The sequence below is a fragment of the Cheilinus undulatus genome, linkage group 13, assembly GCF_018320785.1.
Source record: "Cheilinus undulatus linkage group 13, ASM1832078v1, whole genome shotgun sequence".
Lineage (NCBI taxonomy): Eukaryota > Metazoa > Chordata > Actinopteri > Labriformes > Labridae > Cheilinus > Cheilinus undulatus.
In genome coordinates, this window is record NC_054877.1 from 389,315 (window position 1) to 410,261 (window position 20,947).

The window sequence follows — 20,947 nt, forward strand, 5'->3', positions numbered from 1 at the left end:
TCAGCTCAGACTCTGAGTCACAGGCAGAGATATTTTAGGATCTACTCCAGTCTATTCTGTGTTAAGGGGTCAGATGTTATTATTTGACATGTTAAAACCTGATAAAATGTGCTTAAAGTATGCTTTTTAAAAAGCATAACTGTCGATGTTTTTAATCATCTAACTGCAAGAGTCATTTGTGCAAATCGCAAAGATACTTTATTATGAACAGAATGTGTGGGCTAAAGTAGGAAAGGTATTTACCTGAAACTTTTCAGCAGAAAAAAACTATGTTAAACCTACGGCCTTTACTGTTGACGATGCTGTTGGAGAGCAGGTGTTATGCTTTAACTGGTGACCGTTCTAACTGGTGACTCTCCAGCTGAACGCGTTAAAACTCTGAACATTTTCTGCCATGTCTAAGATAAGCTTAGGAGATGTAAATTTACTGAAAAACTAAACAGGGGGTTTCTTTAAGTTCTGGGTATCTGCTATTAACTCAAACGCATCCATGTGGACACCAATTAACACAGTCACTCATTAAACTATAACACTGGTCCCTGATGTGAAACCTGACGATAGATCCTGTTCTTTTTTCAGTCGTTGGCTGATATTTACTCTGAGCGTGTCTGAATGATGTGAATTTAAGCATCTGAGCTGTTCCTAACTACATTACTTTAGTCTAGCACAGTTAGCAGGTACGTCGCTTCAGGCTTTCTCATACCTGGGATTCAGAATCCAGAGTGAGTCTTAGAACTTTTCTTTTGAGAAAAAAGGACGAGCCGAGTAACTCAGGGCTCCACAGGCAGTACGCATATTTTATTTGGCAGCACATAAGTGTTAGACACAGTGCTGTTAATATTACTGATGCTAGGAGCTAGCGCTGCTAACGCTAACAGGACAGCTGTCTGAGACGGCACACGGAGGAAATAGTTGCAACGGGTCTATGGTTGAAAATACACTCAGGATGTAGTGAAATATATTTTAAAATACAATTCAGAATCACAGTCATTAATGTACGTGATTCTGACGTGAATCCATTTTTTCAGGCACCTCCACTGCTCGTGCTCCGTTGGTCGCTCTGCTTTACTCACAGACTTCCTGCTTTTATTTTGAAGGGCAGAGTAGACACACCTGTCTCTTTAATGACAACTACACAAAGATCTATTTTTACTCGCTATTGTCTCATCTTTGCAATGGAAAAAATAAGTTTGTCAACAAATTCTGGGGCCACTTTTATGTCACCAACATTCACATAAGAGCAGGGAGGCTTGATATTAAAGTAAAAAAACCTGAGTGTATGAGAAGTGATCAGTGACACAGAGCAGTTAGTGCAGATCATCTACCAGGTCCTCCATCTAAGATGGCAGCCTTGTAAGGATTTGAATAAAAAAAGAGATATTCATAAACAGCTGCTGTGGCTGTGGTAGAGATGATGATATAATGGTCAAATATAATGTGTGTGAGGAAAACAACCTTTCACTGATGACTTGAGTACTTTGGGTTAAAATTTTAAGTTGGATAAATCCAGAAGAATCGCATCCCTGATGTACGGATGCCACGAGTGCATCTAAGTAAAGAAATAACCACATAGAACTGGTCCTGCCTAATTTTTAACATACAAAAACTCAGTAACGCGACTCTCCATATACGTGGAAAACAAATAATGTGCAAGGTTTTGCTGGAAACCTTCTGTGTAGCAGCCAACACAATCACCAATTAGAAAAAAAGATGGAAAATGCTGTTAGCAGCTAGTTACAGAGCGAAAGAGTAGAAAATACAACAATACACAATAGAGGCAGAACGACAGAGGGAGAGAAGAAACCAGAGAAACCGTCCCTTATCTCTGCAAACAGCAGCATGCCCAGCCTTGGCAATACACATATGCACGTGCACGCCAAGACTGGCATGCTAAATCCCCCTGGCATATGTTGGCACGATGGCAACCCGTATGCTCTTGTCTGGCATGCGTTGATACACACGCACACGTACACACAGGGGTCTGTCACAGTAGCCATTGAGAGGGGGAGGGAGTGACAGAGATCAGCATGAAGTGCACGTGCTCCACATTATAAATGCATTCACATCTGGGTGAAAGGATGATGAGAGGGGGATGGGACCTGAAGAGAGACTAAAGTGCACTGCAGAGAGAGCGAAAGATGGACAGATGGCAAAAAGTGCTGTGTGGCAGAAGAAAGACGCAAGACGCAGTGAAGTAGCAGTCAGAATGGCATGGAAAGCATTCAGGCTAAATGTACCGCAACCTTAATCACAAAAAACTGTGCAAAATACGTCAGAGCAGCGCTTTGAATGATTAGGAAAAATCCAAACAAGTCAGTTCACTGATATTGTCCTGATAAAGGAATTACACATCAGAATAGACAAAGTAAAAATACTAGAGACTACAGAAACACTAAATGGTGCTAATTAATCACAGATCAATACAAACAGCCCTCCTTCAGCTCATGATTGAGCTTTACTAACCTGGAGTCCGCTCCTTCCAGTATCCGCCCAGCCTGGTCACCAATGACCTCCTGCCGGAGATAATACAGCATCCTCACCCTCAGCAGCACCCTGCAATTAAAAACAACAGTGGTCAATAAAATCAAAATATTTGTAGCTTTGCAACTGGACAAAAGAAAACTGGGTCTGCAATCAAAACATCTTAATTCTGAATAAATGAGTGGTTTTACTCTCAACACATTAGAAATGATTCTAAAATGTCCAAACATCTTTGAGTTTTTATTTTAATCTGCCTTCAGGAAGCCAAAGATGAAATAAAAATAGAGTATGAAGGAACAGAGGTCAGATGTAAATACATAAATGAAAAATAAAAGGAAGAATGAAGGAAAAATGAAGACTGTCGTTGCAGTCTGAACTGAAAATTCCAGACACTCAGATGTAGAATAATAGTCCTCCACTTCTTAAAACTAGAGACTTTCCTGTTAAATGAATGCTACAGTCACTGGCCACTTTATTAGGTACACCTGTTTAATTGCTTGCTAACCAGCCAATCACATGACAGCAACTCATTGGTGCAGGCATGTAGGTGTGGTCAAGACGACTTGCTGAAGTTCAACCCGAGCATCAGAGCGGGGAAGAAAGGGGATTTAAGAGACTCTGAGCGTGACATGGTTGTTGGTCTGAGTGTTTCAGAAACTGCTGATCTACTGGGATTTTCACCACAACCATCTCTGGGGCTTACAGAGAACGGTCCGGAAAGGGAAAATATCCAGTGATGATGTAAGAGGTCAGAGGTCAGAGGAGAATGGGCAGACTGGTTTGAGATGTAGAAAGGCAACAGGAACTCAGATAAGCACTGGTTACAACCAAGGTCTGCAGGATAGGGTCTCTGAACACGTGGAACCTTGGAGCAGATGGACTACAGCAGCACAGCGGGGCCACTCCTGTCAGCTAAGAACAGGAAACTGAGGCTACAGTTCACACAGCTCACCAAAACTGGACCACAGAAGACTGGAGAACGTTGTCTGGTCTGATGAGTCTGGATTTCAGCTGAGACATTCAGATGATGGGGTAAGAATCTGGAGTGAACATCATGAAAGCATAGATCTGACCTTCCTTGTACCAACAGTTCAGGCTGCTGGTGGTCTAACAGTGTGGGGGGATTTTCTTGGCACACTTTGGGCCCCTTAGTACCAACTGAGCCTGGTCTAAACCCCACAGCCTACCTGAGTATAACTGCTGACCATGTCCATCCCTTCATGACCACAGTTTACCATCTTCTGATGGTTGCTTCCAGCAGGATAATGCACCATGTCACAAAGCTCAGATCATCTCAGACTGGTTTATTAGAGATGACACTGAGTTCACTGGACTCCAGGGGCCTCCACAGTCAGCAGATCTCAGTCCAGTAGAGCAGCTTTGGGATGTACAGTCGACAAATCTGCAGCAGCTGTGTGATGCCCTCATGTCAGTAAGGACCAAAACCTCTGAGGAACGTTCCAACACCGTGGTGACGCTATACCACCAAGAATTCATACGTTTTGATGGAAAAAAGGGCTCAACCCCAAACTAGCAAGGTGTACCTAATAAAGTGGCCGCTGAATGTAGTTTACATATACTCTGTCAAAAATGCTTCTTATTCTTTGAGGTAAAATGACTGACTCTAGTCATTACTGAAGAAAGAGAGCAGTACTTTAATTCTGAGATGGAAAACAAGGCCACGAGTAAGATCAGCCTCATCGTAAACATTTGAACCCAGATTTGTCACCAGGACTCGATGCCAGTAACTGCGGCTAAAGCGGGAGACGTTGGAGAGACGGGGGTTAGAAAAAGGAGATGAGTGGGAGGAGCAGAGGGGTAAAAGAATTCTGAAGACGGGGCTGTGATGAAAGAGAGGAAACAAAGTTTGGAGAGACAATTGAAAGAGTGGGGGAAGGGTATAAAGAGTCATTTGCAACTCATTCTCCAGTGTGTGTGTTTGTGTGTTTGTTGGCAGGCTGTGTGTGCTCATCCATCAATGTGCCAGGCCTGATTAGCCACACAACGCTGTGCTCTAGCCTAGCAGATGGCACCACATAATCACCCCCAAGTGAGTGTGTGTGCACCAGTGTTTGTGTGTCTCTCACCCACTTCCAACAGGTCTGCCTGCCTAGCACCTGGGCAGACACACAAACACCAACACTTACGCACACATCCCGACACTAGCATGCACACACACACATACACACACACAGCCCAAAGCAGTTAAAATCTTAAGACTGAAGGGCAGTAGAGAAGATTTGCCTCAGAACGTTAAGAAACAGTTAGGAAGGTCTGACTGAAACTGGACCTTCATGTTAACACGGTCATCTGAACTCATACCACACCAAACTGACCAAAGTCTGACTAACATGCTAGATCACGCGGCGGGTGAAGGACTGCATTAGCATTTGACTGGCTGAGGCGCTCTGAGCATGCTCAAGAGTCGCTGGGCAGGTCTTTGACTGTTGGGCTAAGCGATGCATGGTTATTTATTTATACCACAACAGTAATGTTTGCATTTGAGATGGGCACACTGCAGGCTTGCTATAGTCCGCTAATCTAAAGCACGTCATGCTCCTGCTTCTGGATTTTAGCCAAAATTGTGTTTTGTTCTCGTTTCTGTGACTGACCTGCATTTCAATAGGCCTAAAATCCTCTAGATCTCTGGACCTATTCAAACAAATATAAAACTAGTCAGGGTTAGGGTCCTAGATCTCTGGACCTATTCAAACAAATATAAAACTAGTCAGGGTTAGGGTCCTAGATCTCTGGACCTATTCAAATAATATAAAACTAGTCAGGGTTAGGGTCCTAGATCTCTGGACCTATTCAAACAAATATAAAACTAGTCAGGGTTAGGATCCTAGATCTCTGGACCTATTCAAACAAATATAAAACTAGTCAGGGTTAGGGTCCTAGATCTCTGGACCTATTCAAACAAATATAAAACTAGTCAGGGTTAGGGTCCTAGATCTCTGGACCTATTCAAACAAATATAAAACTAGTCAGGGTTAGGATCCTAGATCTCTGGACCTATTCAAACAAATATAAAACTAGTCAGGGTTAGGATCCTAGATCTCTGGACCTATTCAAACAAATATAAAACTAGTCAGGGTTAGGGTCCTAGAGCTCTGGACCTATTCAAACAAATATAAAACTAGTCAGGGTTAGGATCCTAGATCTCTGGACCTATTCAAATAATATAAAACTAGTCAGGGTTAGGGTCCTAGAGCTCTGGACCTATTCAAATAATATAAAACTAGTCAGGGTTAGGGTCCTAGATCTCTGGACCTATTCAAACAAATATAAAACTAGTCAGGGTTAGGGTCCTAGATCTCTGGACCTATTCAAATAATATAAAACTAGTCAGGGTTAGGGTCCTAGATCTCTGGACCTATTCAAACAAATATAAAACTAGTCAGGGTTAGGATCCTAGATCTCTGGACCTATTCAAACAAATATAAAACTAGTCAGGGTTAGGATCCTAGATCTCTGGACCTATTCAAATAATATAAAACTAGTCAGGGTTAGGGTCCTAGAGCTCTGGACCTATTCAAATAATATAAAACTAGTCAGGGTTAGGGTCCTAGATCTCTGGACCTATTCAAACAAATATAAAACTAGTCAGGGTTAGGGTCCTAGATCTCTGGACCTATTCAAATAATATAAAACTAGTCAGGGTTAGGGTCCTAGATCTCTGGACCTATTCAAACAAATATAAAACTAGTCAGGGTTAGGGTCCTAGATCTCTGGACCTATTCAAACAAATATAAAACTAGTCAGGGTTAGGGTCCTAGATCTCTGGACCTATTCAAATAATATACAACTAGTCACGGTTAGGGTCCTGGATCTCTGGACCTATTCAAACAAATATAAAACTAGTCAGGGTTAGGATCCTAGATCTCTGGACCTATTCAAACAAATATAAAACTAGTCAGGGTTAGGGTCCTAGATCTCTGGACCTATTCAAACAAATATAAAACTAGTCAGGGTTAGGGTCCTAGATCTCTGGACCTATTCAAACAAATATAAAACTAGTCAGGGTTAGGATCCTAGATCTCTGGACCTATTCAAACAAATATAAAACTAGTCAGGGTTAGGATCCTAGATCTCTGGACCTATTCAAACAAATATAAAACTAGTCAGGGTTAGGGTCCTAGATCTCTGGACCTATTCAAACAAATATAAAACTAGTCAGGGTTAGGATCCTAGATCTCTGGACCTATTCAAATAATATAAAACTAGTCAGGGTTAGGGTCCTAGATCTCTGGACCTATTCAAATAATATAAAACTAGTCAGGGTTAGGGTCCTAGATCTCTGGACCTATTCAAACAAATATAAAACTAGTCAGGGTTAGGGTCCTAGATCTCTGGACCTATTCAAATAATATAAAACTAGTCAGGGTTAGGGTCCTAGATCTCTGGACCTATTCAAACAAATATAAAACTAGTCAGGGTTAGGATCCTAGATCTCTGGACCTATTCAAACAAATATAAAACTAGTCAGGGTTAGGGTCCTAGATCTCTGGACCTATTCAAATAATATAAAACTAGTCAGGGTTAGGGTCCTAGATCTCTGGACCTATTCAAATAATATAAAACTAGTCAGGGTTAGGGTCCTAGATCTCTGGACCTATTCAAACAAATATAAAACTAGTCATGTTAGGGTCCTAGATCTCTGGACCTATTCAAATAATATAAAACTAGTCAGGGTTAGGGTCCTAGATCTCTGGACCTATTCAAACAAATATAAAACTAGTCAGGGTTAGGGTCCTAGATCTCTGGACCTATTCAAACAAATATAAAACTAGTCAGGGTTAGGGTCCTAGATCTCTGGACCTATTCAAACAAATATAAAACTAGTCAGGGTTAGGGTCCTAGATCTCTGGACCTATTCAAATAATATAAAACTAGTCAGGGTTAGGGTCCTAGATCTCTGGACCTATTCAAATAATATAAAACTAGTCAGGGTTAGGGTCCTAGATCTCTGGACCTATTCAAATAATATAAAACTAGTCAGGGTTAGGGTCCTAGATCTCTGGACCTATTCAAACAAATATAAAACTAGTCAGGGTTAGGGTCCTAGATCTCTGGACCTATTCAAATAATATAAAACTAGTCAGGGTTAGGGTCCTGGATCTCTGGACCTATTCAAATAATATAAAACTAGTCATGTTAGGGTCCTAGATCTCTGGACCTATTCAAACAAATATAAAATTAGTCAGGGTTAGGGTCCTAGATCTCTGGACCTATTCAAACAAATATAAAACTAGTCAGGGTTAGGGTCCTACATCTCTGGACCTATTCAAATAATATAAAACTAGTCAGGGTTAGGGTCCTAGATCTCTGGACCTATTCAAACAAATATAAAACTAGTCAGGGTTAGGGTCCTAGATCTCTGGACCTATTCAAATAATATAAAACTAGTCAGGGTTAGGATCCTAGATCTCTGGACTTATTCAAATAATATAAAACTAGTCAGGGTTAGGGTCCTAGATCTCTGGACCTATTCAAACAGATATAAAACTAGTCATGTTAGGGTCCTAGATCTCTGGACCTATTCAAACAAATATAAAACTAGTCAGGGTTAGGGTCCTGGATCTCTGGACCTATTCAAATAATATAAAACTAGTCAGGGTTAGGATCCTAGATCTCTGGACCTATTCAAACAAATATAAAACTAGTCAGGGTTAGGATCCTAGATCTCTGGACCTATTCAAATAATATAAAACTAGTCAGGGTTAGGGTCCTAGATCTCTGGACCTATTCAAACAAATATAAAACTAGTCAGGGTTAGGGTCCTAGATCTCTGGACCTATTCAAACAAATATAAAACTAGTCAGGGTTAGGGTCCTAGATCTCTGGACCTATTCAAACAAATATAAAACTAGTCAGGGTTAGGGTCCTACATCTCTGGACCTATTCAAACAAATATAAAACTAGTCAGGGTTAGGGTCCTAGATCTCTGGACCTATTCAAACAAATATAAAACTAGTCAGGGTTAGGGTCCTACATCTCTGGACCTATTCAAATAATATAAAACTAGTCATGTTAGGGTCCTAGATCTCTGGACCTATTCAAACAAATATAAAACTAGTCAGGGTTAGGGTCCTAGATCTCTGGACCTATTCAAATAATATAAAACTAGTCAGGGTTAGGATCCTAGATCTCTGGACTTATTCAAATAATATAAAACTAGTCAGGGTTAGGGTCCTAGATCTCTGGACCTATTCAAACAAATATAAAACTAGTCAGGGTTAGGGTCCTGGATCTCTGGACCTATTCAAATAATATAAAACTAGTCAGGGTTAGGGTCCTAGATCTCTGGACATATTCAAACAAATATAAAACTAGTCAGGGTTAGGGTCCTAGATCTCTGGACCTATTCAAACAGATATAAAACTAGTCAGGGTTAGGGTCCTAGATCTCTGGACCTATTCAAACAAATATAAAACTAGTCAGGGTTAGGGTCCTGGATCTCTGGACCTATTCAAATAATATAAAACTAGTCAGGGTTAGGGTCCTAGATCTCTGGACATATTCAAACAAATATAAAACTAGTCAGGGTTAGGGTCCTAGATCTCTGGACCTATTCAAATAATATAAAACTAGTCAGGGTTAGGGTCCTAGATCTCTGGACCTATTCAAACAAATATAAAACTAGTCAGGGTTAGGGTCCTAGATCTCTGGACCTATTCAAACAAATATAAAACTAGTCAGGGTTAGGGTCCTAGATCTCTGGACCTATTCAAACAAATATAAAACTAGTCAGGGTAAAGGTCCTAGATCTCTGGACCTATTCAAATAATATAAAACTCGTCAGGGTTAGGGTCCTCGATCTCTGGACCTATTCAAACAGATATAAAACTAGTCAGGGTTAGGGTCCTAGATCTCTGGACCTATTCAAATAAATATAAAACTAGTCAGGGTTAGGGTCCTAGATCTCTGGACCTATTCAAACAAATATAAAACTAGTCAGGGTTAGGGTCCTACATCTCTGGACCTATTCAAATAAATATAAAACTAGTCAGGGTTAGGGTCCTAGAATCCTGGACCAATTCAAACAAATATAAAACTAGTCATGTTAGGGTCCTAGATCTCTGGACCTATTCAAATAATATAAAACTAGTCCGGGTTAGGGTCCTAGATCTCTGGACCTATTCAAACAAATATAAAACTAGTCAGGGTTAGGATCCCTAGATCTCTGGACCTATTCAAACAAATATAAAACTAGTCAGGGTTAGGGTCCTAGATCTCTGGACCTATTCAAATAATATAAAACTAGTCAGGGTTAGGGTCCTAGAATCCTGGACCAATTCAAACAAATATAAAACTAGTCATGTTAGGGTCCTAGATCTCTGGACCTATTCAAATAATATAAAACTAGTCAGGGTTAGGGTCCTAGAATCCTGGACCAATTCAAACAAATATAAAACTAGTCATGTTAGGGTCCTAGATCTCTGGACCTATTCAAATAATATAAAACTAGTCCGGGTTAGGGTCCTAGATCTCTGGACCTATTCAAACAAATATAAAACTAGTCAGAGTTAGGATCCTAGATCTCTGGACCTATTCAAACAAATATAAAACTAGTCAGGGTTAGGATCCCTAGATCTCTGGACCTATTCAAACAAATATAAAACTAGTCAGGGTTAGGGTCCTAGATCTCTGGACCTATTCAAATAATATAAAACTAGTCAGGGTTAGGGTCCTAGATCTCTGGACCTATTCAAACAAATATAAAACTAGTCAGGGTTAGGGTCCTAGATCTCTGGACCTATTCAAATAATATAAAACTAGTCAGGGTTAGGATCCTACATCTCTGGACCTATTCAAACAAATATAAAACTAGTCAGGGTTAGGGTCCTAGATCTCTGGACCTATTCAAACAAATATAAAACTAGTCAGGGTTAGGGTCCTAGATCTCTGGACCTATTCAAACAAATATAAAACTAGTCAGGGTTAGGGTCCTAGATCTCTGGACCTATTCAAACAAATATAAAACTAGTCAGGGTTAGGGTCCTAGATCTCTGGACCTATTCAAACAAATATAAAACTAGTCAGGGTTAGGGTCCTAGATCTCTGGACCTATTCAAACAAATATAAAACTAGTCAGGCTTTAAACTGGCCAGCGCGCTGTGTGTGGGACCAATCCGGGAGACAGGTGCAGCTCGAAAATGTGTGAAGTTTAATACATCCCAGGAACAACCACAGAGTCCAGCTGCATTTATGGTCACAGTTTTAATGTGATCTGCTTCTGAGTTCCTTCTGAGCATTGCCAAACTGCCGTTTCAGTCAGTTTGAATCAGTGACAGAGTGAGGAGAGAGCCTACTTGTTGCAGTGATGTTTCAGGTGTCTCTTGTAGCTGTCTTCTTGCAGTAAGTGGTCAGGGTTGCAGCTGGCTAGCCAATCGGCTCGCGGAGTCTGCGGAGGCGGGGCCGGTAGCTTCCCCTTCTTGCCCTTCCTTCCCCGGGGGACTGGGGTGGAGAGACCTGGAGAGAGAGGTTGAGGGATGGTGTCAAAGGTAATTAGCCTCCACCAGGGGTGGACAGTAATTCTATTTACTCACATTACTCTAACTGTGGAGCTTTTGTGGAACTTACACTTTCAAACAATTTTTAAAATCAGCCGTTTCACTTCATCAACTTTACCAATCATTTCTAGAGTTATTATTCCATGGAAGACTCCATGGCAAACACGTCTGGCAGAATAACAACCATGACAGTGTGAATCATCTACAGCCCCGTTCACACATGCATCCCCTGCATCATCAGGACAGTCTGCCACCCACATCTCTCTAAGTCGCCCTCAGTCACCATGGGGGATTTCTCCTGTCAGATAAGAGCTGAGGGTCTCAGGAGGCAAGGCATGGCCTAAAGGAATTCTACGAAAGTCAGTGTGATGTTTACATCACGTCTATGATGGCAGATAAAGCAACAGGCCTGGATGATACATGGACATATGTTTATCTTTTTAATAATTTAGTTTCTGCCTAGTTGGACATATCAACACCAGAGAAACCTTCTTAAAGACGAGCAGGCTGACTAAAACAGCCTGGAAAAAGAGGCCAAAGTGCGCAGCTGAGCATGAAAAGGCAGTGTTTCCCATACAGAGGTGATACTCTGGCAGACTACAACAATAAACTGACCGACCTTCTTTAATCCATTCATAACCACCGCCACGATAGCAAGAAAGAGGGGGAGAGAGATATCTGTGGGTGTGTCCCACATTAAAAGCTCTGAGGTGTTTCTATGTTGAGATTTAATCCTCTTCTGCAGGCGTGTGTGTGAGTCTTTGGATGAAGGCTTGGCAGATAAAATCATGTGTTAAAAGAAGCCTGACTATAAACACCATTGAGGTTTGGCTATCACTTATATTGAACATTATAATTTTTCAGTGTCTTCCTCAGCTGCTGCATTTTACGCCACAACAATTTTATTTTCTGAAAAATATATATTATAAATGTAATATGATGACATGTCTACCATCCCTACCCAATTCTTCAAAGTTGTAATGATTGTAATGAGGGCTGGGGCAGAAATCGGACATTATTTTTTACACAGGACAACCTTTGGTTGAGGACTGAGGTGTACTGGGCGTTTGTTACCTGAGTGGTTGGTGAGTGTCTTCGTGGTTCCGTCTTCACTTGGAGTAATCAGGTCCCAGATAAAGCTCTTAATATTCTCGTCACCTCGGTAATGCAGCAGGCAGTAAGCCAGGAGGGCCCGGCAGATCGTTTCCACATCGCTCTCTTTAAGGGGACGCTTGAAGCGGCCATGGGTGAGGATGTCACCCCACCTACCCCAGCTGAAGACGGGAGAAAAGAAAAGGGCAGACCGCGTCATTCGTAACAGATTCACAAAGTTCTCAACCACAACAGTCAATTCAGAGTTCAGAGAAGGTGAAATAATGTCCTGTGTGCTTTAAACAGATGAAAACAGGCGTTTATTGCTTCCCATTTCCATCTTGTGTGTCAATGGCGAGCTCTATTCAGCTGCAGTTTCGCTTCACAGGAAGTGTAAAAAAACATTAGAGTATTTAAAATAACCAAGCACTGAGAAACTTTAAAACTTTATCTACATTTCACATAACAAGGGATAAAGATAAGTCTACATGTTTTTACAAATATTTGATGGTTTAAATTGTGTTGCTGCTGCACACAGGATTATTAACAAACTAAATCATCACTGATCTGCATCCAGAAACTAAGAATTAATGTGTTTTCAAACTCCTGTTGTCTAATATCATGTAACAGCCACTGCTGCAGGTTTAACAATCTGACCAGAGAAGACCGTACCCCGATGCCGTGCCAATGTGCCAGGGATATGTGTGCTTCTATACACGCAGGTGTTTGTCTGACTGTACCACAGTGCTGTGCCATGGTGCACGAGGATATGTGTGCTTCTATACACGCAGGTGTTTGTCTGACTGTACTGTGGTGCCATGCCATGGTGCACGAGGATATGTGTGCTTCTATACACGCAGGTGTTTGTCTGACTGTACCACAGTGCTGTGCCGTGGTGCACGAGGATATGTGTGCTTCTATACACGCAGGTGTTTGTCAAGTTTCAGTGTTTTGCTGATCAGCACACTATTTTCATCATACTGTGAACGGCATCCATGCTGCTTTGAAAATGAGGTCTCAGTAACTCCCCCACACAGTGATGTCAGAAATGTGGCGCCCTACAGGCCGCTGCTGTGCACTGCATCACAGAGACTGTCTTGTTTTTCACTAGAGTTTTTAGCTGCTCCCACAATCTTCAGTGAACCATGTAAACCAGTCTTCTTCTGGGTGAGTTCAGGCTGGCTAAAATGGAGGATGAGACAGAGTGAGAGCAAGTTGAATGATGGGAAAAGACAACAGGGCGCTGAGCAGCGAGGACAGGCCCAGTCAGACAGTGTGTTTTTGTGTCCTACAGCCTCGGGCCACAAGACTAGACTGTTACAATAACAATGCTGACATCTCACTAGCACCACTGTGCTTCCTTACAAACGTGAACACAAATGCAGCGCAGTCAGGCCCAGTCAGCCATAAACACTGACACGTTCATCCATCACTGGGAATGTAAGTGTGTCAGTTTGTCTGCATGTGTGTGATATAGTTATAGGTAAGAGTGTTTTTATTTTCTTATTCCACACAATAAACATGGGTAAAGCAGGGATGTAGGACCTACCCATAGACCAGCAGGTTCTTCTCCACTCTGAAGCACTCGGACCGGGGGTAGCCCTGGGTTTTGTCTTGGGGTCGGCGGGGTTTGGATGAAGGTTTACTTTGCTCATCCTCATCACTCTCCAGCTCGGAGAACTCCAGCATCTCATCCTCTTTGACGCTGCTGTAATGCCGAGTCTGCTTCCTCACTCTTGGCGTGTCAATCACAAGTGTGTTCTGTAGAGGAGAGGTAATCAGTAACTGGTACTTGATAAATAGGAATTAGACCCTTTTTGGATATTTGCACCTTCAGGTAAACCCTGTGATACTATGACATCTGCTGTGCACATGGACGCTTTGCTCCATGTTTTATCCCTGATGCAGGGAGAATTGTTGCCTAATTCAAACATTAACTGGCAGTAATTATGTTCTCTAATGAATTATATTAATTTGATTTTCCACCTTGCAGTTCCATTAATATGCGAAAACAGGGTAGTTAGTGTAAAAATTGTCACAAGGGTTGCAGTCCTTTCTTTTTAAAGATCTGACAATAAGAACTCCCAGGGGAGCAGCCTGCATTCGCTCCGTTACAAGTCCTGGTTTCGGGCCCTCCACTAGTTTAGCAGAGGCCGGAGAGAGCAGGACATCAGGAGGGGCAAATGTGGAAATTTAAAAGCAAAGAAATATAAAAAGCAATGATAGGATGATGCCAGGTAGCGGGATGCTGAGCGCTCATGTTTCTGTTAGGAGATGCTTGTATGTGTGTTGGAGGGAGAGCGCATTCGCCTAAGTGATATCTCTGTACCCTCCAGGCATCTGCGCTCTGTTAAGTGGAGCTAAGCAGCTTACTCTCTCACGCTCAGATACACACACTAGAGCAAAGAAACATGGGTAATTAAAGGAAGGGAGGAGAATCTCAACTGTCAATTTTAATCTTGCTCTATTTTGCTTCCCTCCTGATCTTCCAGTGTCTCCCAGTCCTCATTTTCCCCCCGTAGCTCGTAGTGATACCACTCACTAATTACTACAGCAAGTCCCCATTTCCCCTGGAAATCCTCACAGAAGAGACTGTGCACCTTTATTTAGGACCTTACCGGATCTGTAAGCAGCATGATATTGGCGTTTCTGGGGACTTTTTGTGTTAAATTTTGCACGTCTGCATGCATATGCCTCTGCGTACTGCAGCCTTAATTCAACATAGATGTATAAATCAGGCTCTAGGCATCATTTGTGTTTTATCCTTGGAAAATTCCTTTTTTTCTTTGTTAGGCTAATTTGAGTCTCAAATCAAGACACTTAAGAATTTCACAGTGGCCCTCATTTTTGTGTGTAAAATCATTTTACAACAAAGTCCACATGTGATTTATGAAAATTTTATATCTGGTTATTCGGTCTTTTTTTCTTTTGCAGAAAGTGAAAAAAAAAAAAAAAAAAAAAAAAAAAAAAAAAATATATATATATATATATATATATATATATAAACGAAAAATCTAAGTTGTTTTACCTTTTTTGTTTCTGGAAAAAAAAGGTTAAAAAAAGCTCTTGTACTGTGTTTTACTTTCTAAAAAAACCTGAAAAAAATGCTGTTTTGTTTGGTTTCAGTCACAACAATAGGAAAATGTTGAGACACATTTAAAAAGATGGGTCTAATTTTTTCACTTTTGTTATTTTGTTTTATTGAAATACTTGAGCAAAATGAAATCATGTGATTAAATTGGAAGGGTGTGTAAAAAAATTTAAAAAACTACGTAGTTTGATAAAGAAAACAGGCCTGGTGGCTGTGTAGGCCTAAATTTTGACATGAGGGCTTTTATTTTGAAATGTGCACCTTTCCCATTGGGTTACATGATTTCATATTCCTCAAGTTTTTCAATCAATAAATTGGACTTTTTTTTAAATCAGTTTTCTTATTTTTTTTTTATTTTTGTGACTCAGACAAAAAAGAAAAACATGGAAAGAAGCTGCTTTTTACTTTTTTCTTTCATTTTATGCCAAAAACAAAAAAACAAAAAACAAAATATTAATAGTTTCTCCCGATTCTTAAGGCTCATTTTACCAGGAAATGGAACTGTCAGAAAATATACCAACCAGGATTCTTTACCAGATAAAGATACCAGCCTCCCCTTATTATGGTTTCAGTTCTGATTTTAAAGTATTTAAAAGCCTAAAACCTCTAAAGATAACTAAGACATAAAAAAACATCAACATTTAATACCTTATAGCCTTTAATTTTAATAATTTTTAAAAGCTTTAATTTTGGCTCAATTGATTAATCACCTGTTAATACTTCTTAAGACGGCCTGGAAAAGAGATCTAAGAAAGTCTGAATTGCCCAGCAGCCAGTAAAACAACTGAAGTATTGTTCTACAATCTGATTAGCTTTCATGCCAAACATCAGCTGTAATTGTTTGATGTTAAATCTCTGAATCAGCGGTTTCTGTCTCAGCCTCCAGCTGTGCGTCCGTGCAGAGCAGCAGATTAGACTGTATATTTCCACATATGCCAATTGATTATGATCCAATAGAAATTCATGTTTTAATTGATGTTACCCGTCCATTGATGGCATCGAGGTCCAGTTCAGCCTTTTTGGCCCATTTCTGCCAGAAGTCTGGATCTTCCAGAGATATGTCTGTTCGGTTACCTGCTGCAACAAAACTGGCCTGCAGAGAGGAGATGTGAAACGTCAGAGCGTGGGAGAATATCCTGCTAACAGTGCTCAGTGAGTGAACAGAGGAGCTGTGTACCTTAGCAAAGGTAGAGCCCTTGCCCTCAGACTCGATGGTGATGGTGTGGGTTCGTCTCTGAAGGATCTGGTCAATATCTTCCTCACAGAATTTAGATCCTTCGTCTTCCTCGTCCATCAGAGCTCCATAGGCCCCCTTTCTCAGAAGATCCTCGATCTCCTTCTTTGACAGCTGCTGGACCTAGGATAAAAAATGCTTCAGCTTTAGAACAGTACTATCTGATTTTAGGGCAGCAAGGAATTCAGAAATGCTGGTAAAGCAGAGTGATCCCAAACCTTCTTTGGATGTAGATATTGAGTGTCTGGACTTTAGTGTGTTTTAATCTCACCCCACTGTTGGCGTTCTCTCGTCCGCTCATACTCTGGAGGACGGCTTTGTCCAGGCCCAGCTTGAGACTGGCCTTGTCAAACATTTCCCTTTCGTAGCTGTTCCTGGTGATCAGACGGTAGATCTTCACCGCCTTGGACTGACCGATACGATGACATCTGGCCTGGGCCTGGGAAAGGACACGTTTGGAATAAAAGCGGCACTGACCTTGATTTTTCAAAATACTTTCCTGTTCAGAAGAATAGTCAGTTAGCAGAGGACTGATGATCTAGAGTCAGTAAACCCAGCAGACTACCTGAAGCCCAGACCTGCCCCCCTGAAACTGGTATGAACTCTTCAGTACGGGGCCTCAACAGCTCCTAGCTGTGGCTAATCAAAGGCAGCGTTTCCATCAGCACAGCTGTGAGACGGACATTAAAACCCTCCAGCACACTTCTGTTAGATGGTTTTAACTCACAGCTCAGACATCCTACATCCATACCTTGGTGAAAGAGGACAACAGAACAACCCCATACAGTTAGATATCAGTAGGCCTGGTACCTGTAAGTCATTCTGAGGGTTCCAGTCAGAGTCAAAGATGATGCAGGTATCGGCTGCAGTCAGGTTGATGCCCAGTCCTCCAGCTCTCGTACACAGAAGGAAGACAAAGCGGTCGGAGTCAGGTCTGGAGAACCGGTCGATAGCTGCCTGTCGCAGGTTTCCACGAACTCTGCCGTCTATGCGCTCGTAGGGATACCTAAATACAGGAAAGAGGAGTAACAATCAGTGAAAATGCTGTGACAGCTGGCAACCATGAAGTGATCTTTAAGCAGTCAGAATTAAAATCCCTTTCACAGGTAAACTTTCATTAATAGAATTCACACAAGTTAAGATGAACCCATCACGTCAGCTGGACCGTTTCATATACGGGATATTTTTCACATTCAGCAGAGCTAAAGTCCATACGCCATGTTTGAAGAGGGTAGAACCTTTCACTAAAATCTCAGAGGGTGATTGCACTAATGTTCTGTAACAGCTGACAGAGTGGGAACCACGGTTGGAATTTTCGTCTACCTGCCACCTCATTTTACCAAGTAGTGCTATGTAATGAGGTATTATAAAAAAATCAAGGCTTAAAGGGGACATACTGTACCCTTTAAGACAAGTTTACATCGGTCTCAGAGGTCCCCAAAACATGCCTGTGAAGTCTGATGTAGAAAATACACTCCAGTATTGATGTCTGCATGTCTAAAAACCCCTCAGTTTCAGCCCTGCTCAGAACCAGCTGTTTCTGTGTCTGTGGCTTTAAATGTTAACGAGCTGTCTGACTCCGCCCCTCTCAGAATATGGATGTAGCTCCTCAGCTGCCAGCTGAGAGGAGGATCAGGGAAGGAGGCAGGTACTTTCTACCAAGAGGGGAGGGCCAACCAAATCTAGGGGTGGGGCTAACTCTCCACATGACATCATGAGGGAAAATCTGAGAACGGCTTGTTTCAGCACACATTTTCTGAAAGGCGGAGAAAGAGAGGGGAGAGGGAATGGACTTTTCTGGTACTTGAGGGATTGTGGACAGACCAGGGGCACAGATTTGTGTTAGACAAGCCTGAGAAAAAGGAATTTTTGCACAATATGTCCCCTTTAAAGTATTCCAGTTATAGAAATTCAATAAGAGGGAGTCTTTTTGCCTTGAATTCATAGGAATTTTCCTGCATTTTAAGTTTTAGACAAGTTTTCTGCAGTCTCGAGCTAAAATTCAGAGTTTGTTTAACTTTCTTGGACTTGAAACAAGCAAACACTGGGTCAAACTCCTCTTCAGCAGATATAGTGGCTGCAGAGGAACCCTAACCCCAACCATCCCAGCACACAGCTGCCTGTAAACATTTGCCAGCATCTCTGACACGGGGAGGAGGAGGCAGGCTTTTTAAGTCAGTGAGCGTAGGTTCGTCAGCTTCACTCCTAAAGTCAGAAGGATAAAGGGCATTGAGTTCATCTCATTTACTCAAGCAGAGATCACTACTCTGATATCACTATAGCTCAGGGGTCGGCAACTAAGTTTGGCCTCGGGCCACATTTTTTCTGACCAACTGGGTTGGGCCAAAATTACATCTTCATCAGGCAAAACCTGTCTTTCTCACTAAAAAAAGCTTTTCTTCTCATCTATACGATTATATCTTATACAAAAACATAATCTAATAAAGTTATTTATCTAAAATCAGTGAATTTGCTACAGCCTGTTATCATTTATTTATTTGACCTTTGAGCCAAACTTATTTGTTTTAATTCAATGAAATATATTTTGCCCTTTGTCTGTTACAGTGGCACACAGAGAGCGATTTTTTCTTTTTTTCTCCTTCTTCTTAGAGCACACACGTGCCAATTAAGTTCTTACCTCAAACCAGTGAAGTCAAGCAGATGCTGCTTTATTTTATTTTATTTTGTCACGACTTTTGAATTTATACTCTGAAATCTGTGTGGAATTGTAGTTTTTGTGATAACAATCTATAGAGTGCTTAACAAATGTATTAATACCAAAATCATTTTGATGTTTCTGCAATGGTTAATACACCAATATGTAGAAGCTCCTTAACCCAAATGATATTTTTAATGCTAAAATAGAATTATTATTGTTATCCATGAATTTTCAGATTTACCAAATAACTGAAAAAATAGTAAAGCACATTAATATTTCTGATGAATGTGTCAGATTATAGTTATTTACTGTCATTCCTGAAGAGAAAAATGAGTTTTAGTGGTTGAATGTTATGCTTGATTCATTTCTGACTTCTCAGAGAAGCCCAGTGAGCCGGCTCACATTTGGGAGAATTCAGTTTGAAATTCCTCATTCCTGTTCAAAATGGTAAAACGTGGAGAGCTGACTGAAAATGAAAGAGTCCACATTAAAGCACTTCATGATGCTGGATGGTCTCTGAGACAGAGATGACAGGTGGTCTGATACATTTGTTAAGGACTGTAGATATATATTTTAATCAGTTTTTTAATCAATGTCATCTGGTGGGCCAGGTATTATTGGTGGCGGGCCAATTTTGGCCCGCAGGCTGCCAGTTGCCTACCACTGCCATAGCTGTTCCTGTGCTAATCTCTTCACTGGTTACAGGCTTACATTCCGAATAAGCCACGCCCATAGCTACTGCCTCATTCTCCTTAAGTGATGCTGATTGGTCCATTCATTCTCTGACCAGACCAGCGGTTTAGACTGATGCTTTACAAGAATCCAATGACAGATCTGGCCTTTAAATGGTTAACAAATCATCACTCAGGAATACCGTAAAATCCAGAACATGGTCTGCATGCCTAAGCAGGGTCAGTTTTAGGGCCTCAAGAGGACAAAAAAGCTTTGGTCTTCTCATGTGGTGATTTCCATCACATTCAGTTAAGTTCACAACCTGCAGTTTCTGTTAGCAGCATCTGCTTTCACAGTGTGGAGTTAGCACTCCCGCTAGCTAGCGCTAAACGCTGCTGAGCCTAGTCTCATCATCACAGTGTTAAGTACAAACCAACAGCCTCTAATTCCATGATTCTGACCTTCTAGAAGGGAAAAGCTGTTCAAAAGTTGCTTTGTATCCCAGCATGCTTTGAGCAGTGAAGCTGCTGCTTGTAATTCAGAATGCATGGGGGGGGTTCTGGTTGCATGGAATGTGTGATGGTGGGCGTCTCATTGCACCAGTTTATAGGAGGCAGTTATCAAAAATGGGTATTAAAGGCGTCTACAACACCAGGTTCTACAGGATATCTACCAAGAGGTTCGATAATAATACGGAGTGAAATATCTAGCAGCTAAAGCGCCTACCTTAATGATAGATACACATTAAAAGGCTTCTGCTGCTAACCCTAACCCTAACTACTGACTGAGTACAGGTCTGAATGGAGCTTCATCTGAATTACAGATCTAGGTCTAAACACTGGGCAGCTCTGTTAAAAGAATAATAATAAATTAATTTGTTATTTAAGGACAGGGATCTGAGTCCATTTCTAAAGGATGAGTTTAATGGTTGAATATTTTACCGTTTCTGGATGAGGTAGTCCTCCAGGATATCTAGACAGCGGACCATCTGACTGAAAACCAGAACCCTGTGTCCGCCGGCCTTCAGCTTGGGGAGCAGCTTGTCAATGAGCACCAGCTTCCCAGCAGCCTGGATCATGGCTTGGAGAGCCATATCAGGCATGTCTGTCCTGCCACCATGTAACTCTCTGAACTCCTCCGCAATCTTTTCTTCCGCTCCTGGACCAGAGAAAAAATATCAGGATGAAATAAGAGAAGATGTA

The 20,947-nt window shown here is 41.3% G+C and overlaps 1 protein-coding gene across 2 annotated transcripts in view; it reads right to left on the minus strand.

Moving 5' to 3' along the window:
• Window positions 1–20,947, minus strand: part of chd7 (chromodomain helicase DNA binding protein 7) — a 106,574-nt gene that overhangs the window by 26,088 nt on the left and 59,539 nt on the right. For both annotated transcript variants that reach the window (XM_041802586.1, XM_041802585.1), the window contains exons 17-25: window positions 20,687–20,903; window positions 17,225–17,420; window positions 16,686–16,853; window positions 16,358–16,537; window positions 16,163–16,273; window positions 13,639–13,850; window positions 12,072–12,271; window positions 10,797–10,956; window positions 2,464–2,553 (exon numbers count right to left, since the gene is read on the minus strand). In XM_041802586.1, the coding sequence (XP_041658520.1) occupies window positions 2,464–2,553; window positions 10,797–10,956; window positions 12,072–12,271; window positions 13,639–13,850; window positions 16,163–16,273; window positions 16,358–16,537; window positions 16,686–16,853; window positions 17,225–17,420; window positions 20,687–20,903 (1,534 nt within the window). The remainder of the gene's footprint in view (window positions 1–2,463; window positions 2,554–10,796; window positions 10,957–12,071; window positions 12,272–13,638; window positions 13,851–16,162; window positions 16,274–16,357; window positions 16,538–16,685; window positions 16,854–17,224; window positions 17,421–20,686; window positions 20,904–20,947) is intronic.